General features: G+C 45.6%; 1 protein-coding gene across 1 annotated transcript; it reads right to left on the reverse strand.

Annotated features, from left to right (window-relative positions):
• Window positions 1-1,604: 1,604 nt before the first annotated feature.
• Window positions 1,605-4,919, reverse strand: LOC121569838 (leucine-rich repeat-containing protein 14). The gene is made up of 3 exons (XM_041881065.2): window positions 4,235-4,919; window positions 3,124-3,993; window positions 1,605-2,973 (listed from the first exon to the last, which is right to left on the reverse strand). The coding sequence occupies exons 1-3, from the start codon at window positions 4,510-4,512 to the stop codon at window positions 2,400-2,402; spliced, it is 1,722 nt and encodes a 573-aa protein (XP_041736999.1). The 5' UTR covers window positions 4,513-4,919; the 3' UTR covers window positions 1,605-2,399.
• Window positions 4,920-6,000: the final 1,081 nt, after the last annotated feature.

Genomic DNA, 6,000 nt, shown 5'->3' on the forward strand with positions numbered 1-6,000 from the left:
GGAGGGGGGTGAATTTTTTCAATCTATCCCTAAGGAAACTTCTGCAGCAAAGAAGATAATGCCATAGAAAATATATACATCTAATTTTCATAAGAAATACCCGCCTCGTCTGAATTTTCAGTTGAAGTCAGAAGTTTACATACACCTTAGCCAAATACATTTAAACTCAGTTTTTCACAATTCCTGACATTTAATCCTAGTAAACATTTCTTCTTTTAGGTTAATTAGGATCACCACTTTATTTTAAGAAAGACATTTTGCCACAACTTTGGAAGTATGCTTGGGGTCATTGTCCATTTGGAAGACCATTTGCTACCAAGCTTTAACTTCCTGACTGATGTCTTGAGATGTTGCTTTAATATATCCACATAATTTTCCTTCCTCATGATGCCATCTATTTTGTGAAGTGCACCAGTCCCTCCTGCAGCAAAGCACCCCCACAGCATGATGCTGCCACCCCCGTGCTTCACGGTTGGGATGGTGTTCTTCGGCTTGCAAGGCACCCCATTTTTCCTCCAAAAATAACTATGGTCATTATGGCCAAACAGTTATATTTTTGTTTTATCAGACCAGAGGACATTTCTCCAAAAAGTAAGATCTTTGTCCCCATGTGCAGTTGTAAACCGTAGTCTGGCTTTTTTATGGCAGTTTTGGAGCAGTGGCTTCTTCCTTGCTGAGCGGCCTTTCAGGTTATGTCTATATAGGACTCGTTTTACTGTGGATATAGATACTTTTGTACCTGTTTCCTCCAGCATCTTCACAAGGTCCTTTGTTGTTGTACTGGGATTGATTTTCACTTTTCACAGCAAAGTACGTTAATCTCTAAGAGACAGAACGCGTCTCCTTCCTGAGCGGTATGACGGCTGCGTGGTCCCATGGTGTTTATACTTGTGTACTATTGTTTGTACAGATGAATGTGGTACCTTCAGGCGTTTGGAAATTGCTCCCAAGGATGAACCAGACTTGTGGAGGTCTTGGCTGATTTTCCCATGATGTCAAGCAAAGAGGCACTGAGTTTGAAGGTAGGCCTTGAAATACATCCACAGGTACACCTCCAATTGACTCAAATGATGTCAATTAGCCTATCAGAAGCTTCTAAAGCCATGACATCATTTTCTGGAATTTTCCAAGCTGTTTAAAGGCACAGTCAACTTAGTGTGTGTAAACTTTTGACCTACTGGAATTGTGATACAGTGAATTATAAGTGAAATAATCTGTCTGTAAACAATTGTTGGAAAAATTACTTGTGTCATGCACAAAGTAGATGTCCTAACCGACTTGCCAAAACTATAGTTTGTTAACAAGAAATTTGTGGAGTGGTTGAAAAACGAGTTTTAATGACTCCAACCTAAGTGTATGTAAACTTCCGACTTCAACTGTATATAAAGCTCTAAACGCACTTATAAAGCTGACAGCTTCCACAAAGGTAGCTTAGTGGTTAAGAGCGTTGTGCCAGTAACCGAAAGGTCGCTGGTTCTAATCCCCGAGCCGACTAGGTGACAAATCTGTCGATGTGCCCTTGAGCAAGGCACTTAACCCTAATTGTTCATGTAAGTCGCTCTGGATAAGAGCGTCTGCTAAATGACAAAAAAAAAGATGTATGCTCTCATAATCAGATTGCTGTATTTCCAATAAGCTGTTAACATATCACACAATTAAATGTTTTCCAAAAAAAAGCAACTAGATAGGGATAATCGGGGTCTGTGTAACCACCATTTAGACTACCATTTCTGGAAAACAGCCATGCACGGGCACTGGTGGCAGACAGGAATGCACATGACGGTAGGGTAAAAGCTGTAATCTTAGCTCAGTGGGAGTGGGACTGGGGTGATGATCTCTCTCTATCCGAACTGTTACCCCTTCTTATACTTAAGAGAATATCCAATAACTTACTCCCTGGCATTTGGCACAAATGAATGTACAGTGTATCCAACAACAGTATAAGTAAATAAGTACATAGTATTTGAGTTGGCTTGTTAGTAAGCACCTGTTGAAGTATGTTTTTCTGTAAGATCCTAATGCTCCTCTGAAACGGTTGAATAATCAGTTTGTAACACAAATGTAGATGACTGAATAGTATAACCAGAATTATTGTACCTGTGGTAGCTGGTGGCACTTTAAATCAGAGGCCGGGCTCATAGAAATTAATGGAACAGAATCAATGGAACGGTTTCAAACACATCAAACAGATGCTGTTCCATTTATTCCATTCCAGCCATTACTATGAGCTGTCCTCCCCTCACCAGCCTCTGTTCTACATTTTAAAACGCATTGCCAACAATACTGAGGTATAAAAACATTGACAATTTCGGATGAATTATTATGAATGATTGACAGTAGGCAGGCACGTGTACAGTCGTGTGGTTTTAAAATAGGAGGGGGTCATTCTTCCAATGACCTCACTGCTCCACCAAGTCTTTGTTGTAGTTGAGCAGGTCGCAGGTCAGGAACAGGTCAGAGCGGCCACTCTCCATCACCACCCTGTCCAGTTGGAGACTAGTGGCCTCGTGGACCTCCACCAGCTCATCCAAGGGCCAGTCCAGCAGCTGGGCACTGGAGGGCATGGGGGGCAGCCCAGGCTGGTAGTCCTCCAGGGGATTGGGGTACAGCAGCTGTCGGAGGGAGGGCATCCTGACCGCTGTCCTCACCAGGTCCAGGAGCCCAGCCAGGGAGAGCGGGTTCAAGGCGAGGCCCAGGCTCTTCAGGCCCCGGCAGCAGCTGAGCGACGGGAGCATCGCCGCCAACAGGCTGTCGGTGAGGCCACAGCCGCTCAGGGAGAGTTGCATGAGGCAGCTGGACGCCTGGGAGAGGAGGCGACGCACCGAGGGCAAGGCCGACTCATCCAGCCTGTTCTCACTCAGGTCCAGTTGCTGCAGCGAGGAGGCGTGCGGGCTGCAGGATAGATAGGAGAGGTCGGCATGGGTCAGGCTCAGGTAGGGAAGCTCCAGCACCTCCAGCGGCTGGGAGAAAGAGCTGGGGTACGGGGAACAAGTAGGAGGATGGGGAACAAGTGGGAGAGGGAACAAATACATGAGACACAGTTCAAGCTGTTCATGAGAATATGCAAACACAACCTCCATCTTTACAGACCACATGCTGGAGACAGTGGAGAGCTTGTCCTACCTGAGCAGCATGCAGAGGTGTCCAGGCAGCCGGAGGGCAGTGAGGCTGAGGCGGCGCAGCTGACTGAGCTTCCCCAGCCCCTGGGACAAGTCCTTCATTGCCCCCTCCTGGCCGGCCATGTCTCTGCGGATGTCCAGGTTGCAATAGTGCAGGCGCAGGGAGCTCAGCATGGGGAACATGGAGAGCTGAGGGAGGAGGAGAGCCAGGCCGGCCACCCCCAGGCAGCTGTAGCGGATGTCCACCCCCAGGAGGACATGACGGGGTAGGAGGTCCAGCAGAGATCCGATGCTGGAGACGGAGAGCTCCTCCACACGGACATACCTGCACAGTAACTTGAGGGGGTCTGCCGTGCCAAGGGCTGCGCGCACACGCTCCCAGGAACGGGCGTTGACAAAGAGGTCAGCCCTCACACACACCACCACCTCGCTATCTGCCTCAGAGTCTGCCTCCCCCTCCCCCACTTTGCCACCTGCCAGACCTGCCACTGCTGCACTCGCCTTTCTCCTCTCCATTTCCATCCTCCTCCTCACCCCCTTCACCTGCTTGTCCTCCCTCAGACACCCCAACGTCTCCTTTTTCTCTCTTCTCACAGACTCCACCAGCAGCCCGCCTCCCTCTCCTTCTTCTTCCTCAAAGCCTCGCTTTTCTCCTCCTCCTCTTTCCCGTTTGACCACGTCTCTCTCCCTTTCCATGGCCAGCACTCTCTTCCTTTCCCGTTCCCCCTCTCTCCTGAGGGCCCTCTGAGCTCCGGCCCTGGCCTGTACAACCATGGTGCAGAGGGCCACAGTCAGAGACCAACCACCCATGGGGTCTCCCACTCCTCCTTCCTCACACTGCAGCCCACATAGGTCCAGCACCTGGAGAGCACACCTTTGGAATAGAGAAGAGGAATAGAGAAGTGATTACATGGACAAAGATTGTCTGGTGCCCATGGATGTCTACCATCTTAGAAGTGAGCTATCTCTATGACATTGGGAGATTGTAGGCTGTGAAGTTGTCGATTGATCTTACTATTAAACAGTATTTTGTTTCCATTATTCAAAGACTCATTAACATTGCTGGATAATGTTGTTTCAGAGAAGTAAACTAACAAAGATTCATTATGTGTTACCTTTTGTCCGACAATCCTCTGACCACCGCGAGCAAGAGAGCCTGGACACAGAGTCGATTTGGGGGACTCTGCCCCTGCCTCTTCCGGCCGCCAACACGCAGAGTCCGCTCGGGCCATCGCTGAACCAATTCTCCGACAGCCAGCGGGCGGCAGTTTGTGAAGGCAGCCTCCAGAAGCGGTCTGTACAGTTCCCTGGGTACACAACCAAGCCAACCCGGAGAGGAACTGTGATCACTCACAACCTCTTTGGCACAAAGATTCACCAAGGGAAGCACCATCACTCTTGTTTTGAGCTGTTGAAAGATTATCCCCAAATTGTTGAAGTAAATAACCAAAGAATAACGATCGTTAGCTACTTTCCGGAGAGAATTAAACGCAATATGTATATTTTGCAACTTTGCTGACTATTTAGCTGGTTAGTTAACTATCTTCTATGCCTGTGAACATTTGCTGGTAGCACTAACGTTAGCTACAGTACTGTAGCTATTAAGTAAAGGTCGCGAGTAGATCGTTTGATAGCATAAAATACTAAAAATAGACTTTATATGTAAAACCGATATCTAGATAATAAACATCCAGAAAGTAGTAAACGATTGCTGGAAATGTCTCGGGTCAAAAAGATAGTGTTGCACATCATGTTAGCATGACATGACCACAGGACCGATGGATTACCTCCTCCGAATCGTATTACGTTGTTTACGGTTACTTATTGATGACGTTCTATATGATGACGTTGTCGATACGCGCCCCATTTAGATTTAAACGCATTATTTTACTTACTAATCTTTGTCATCAAAGATGGCAAACGGCTTGCTTTATAAAATAATAGTTGTTTAATTCTATAGGGTCAAAAATGTGTAGTCTAATTATTATAGGATCTTTATATTTGTGCATATAGCGTTGATAACTGAGGAAATAGCATATGCACGAATGTAGGATGGCTATGCCCTATTCAAAACAACTGGGAACTCGGAAATCCTCGACTTCCGACTTCAGTGCATTCAAGACAAATAGAAGTTTCAAATCTGCAATATTTTTTTGTAAGGGTTGTATGTGTATTAAAGTAGTAAAACGTGAAGTATTTGGTGCTATATGCATTGCACACAATGAATACATCAAGTTTGTGACTCTACAAATTTGTTGGATGCATTTGCTGTTTGTTTTGGTTGTGTTTCAGATTATTTTGTGCCCAATAGAAATGAATGGTAAATAATGTATTGTGTCATTCTGGAGCCACTTTTATTGTAAATAAGAATATAATATGTTTCTAAACACTTCTACATTAATGTGGATGCTACCATGATTACGGATAATCCTGAATGAATTGTGAATAATGTTGAGTGAGAAAGTTACAGACACACAAATATCATACCCAAAAGACATGCTAACCTCTCACCATTACAATAACAGGGGAGGTTAGCATTTTTGGAGGGGTATGATATTTGTGTGTCTGTAACGTTCTCACTCAACATGATTCACAATTCATTCAGGATTATCCGTAATCTGAGCTTGTTTTTACCTAAATTCCCAATTGTCTTGAACACACTGAAGTGGGGGGAAGTTAGAGATTTTGAGTTCCCACTAGTTTAATTGGGCCTATTAGATCTGACTTTGATGGTTGCACACTTGCAAAATAGCCTATAGGCCTACAACAAGTTAGGATAGGCTACCATTTGTCCCATCTCTCATTTAATTGGACCCACTTCCATAGCCACGGGAAGGAGGGGTGCTGAGAGTGCTGCAGCACCCTCTGAAAAATCAGAAAA

This window comes from Coregonus clupeaformis, chromosome 7, assembly GCF_020615455.1.
Source record: "Coregonus clupeaformis isolate EN_2021a chromosome 7, ASM2061545v1, whole genome shotgun sequence".
Classification (NCBI taxonomy): domain Eukaryota; kingdom Metazoa; phylum Chordata; class Actinopteri; order Salmoniformes; family Salmonidae; genus Coregonus; species Coregonus clupeaformis.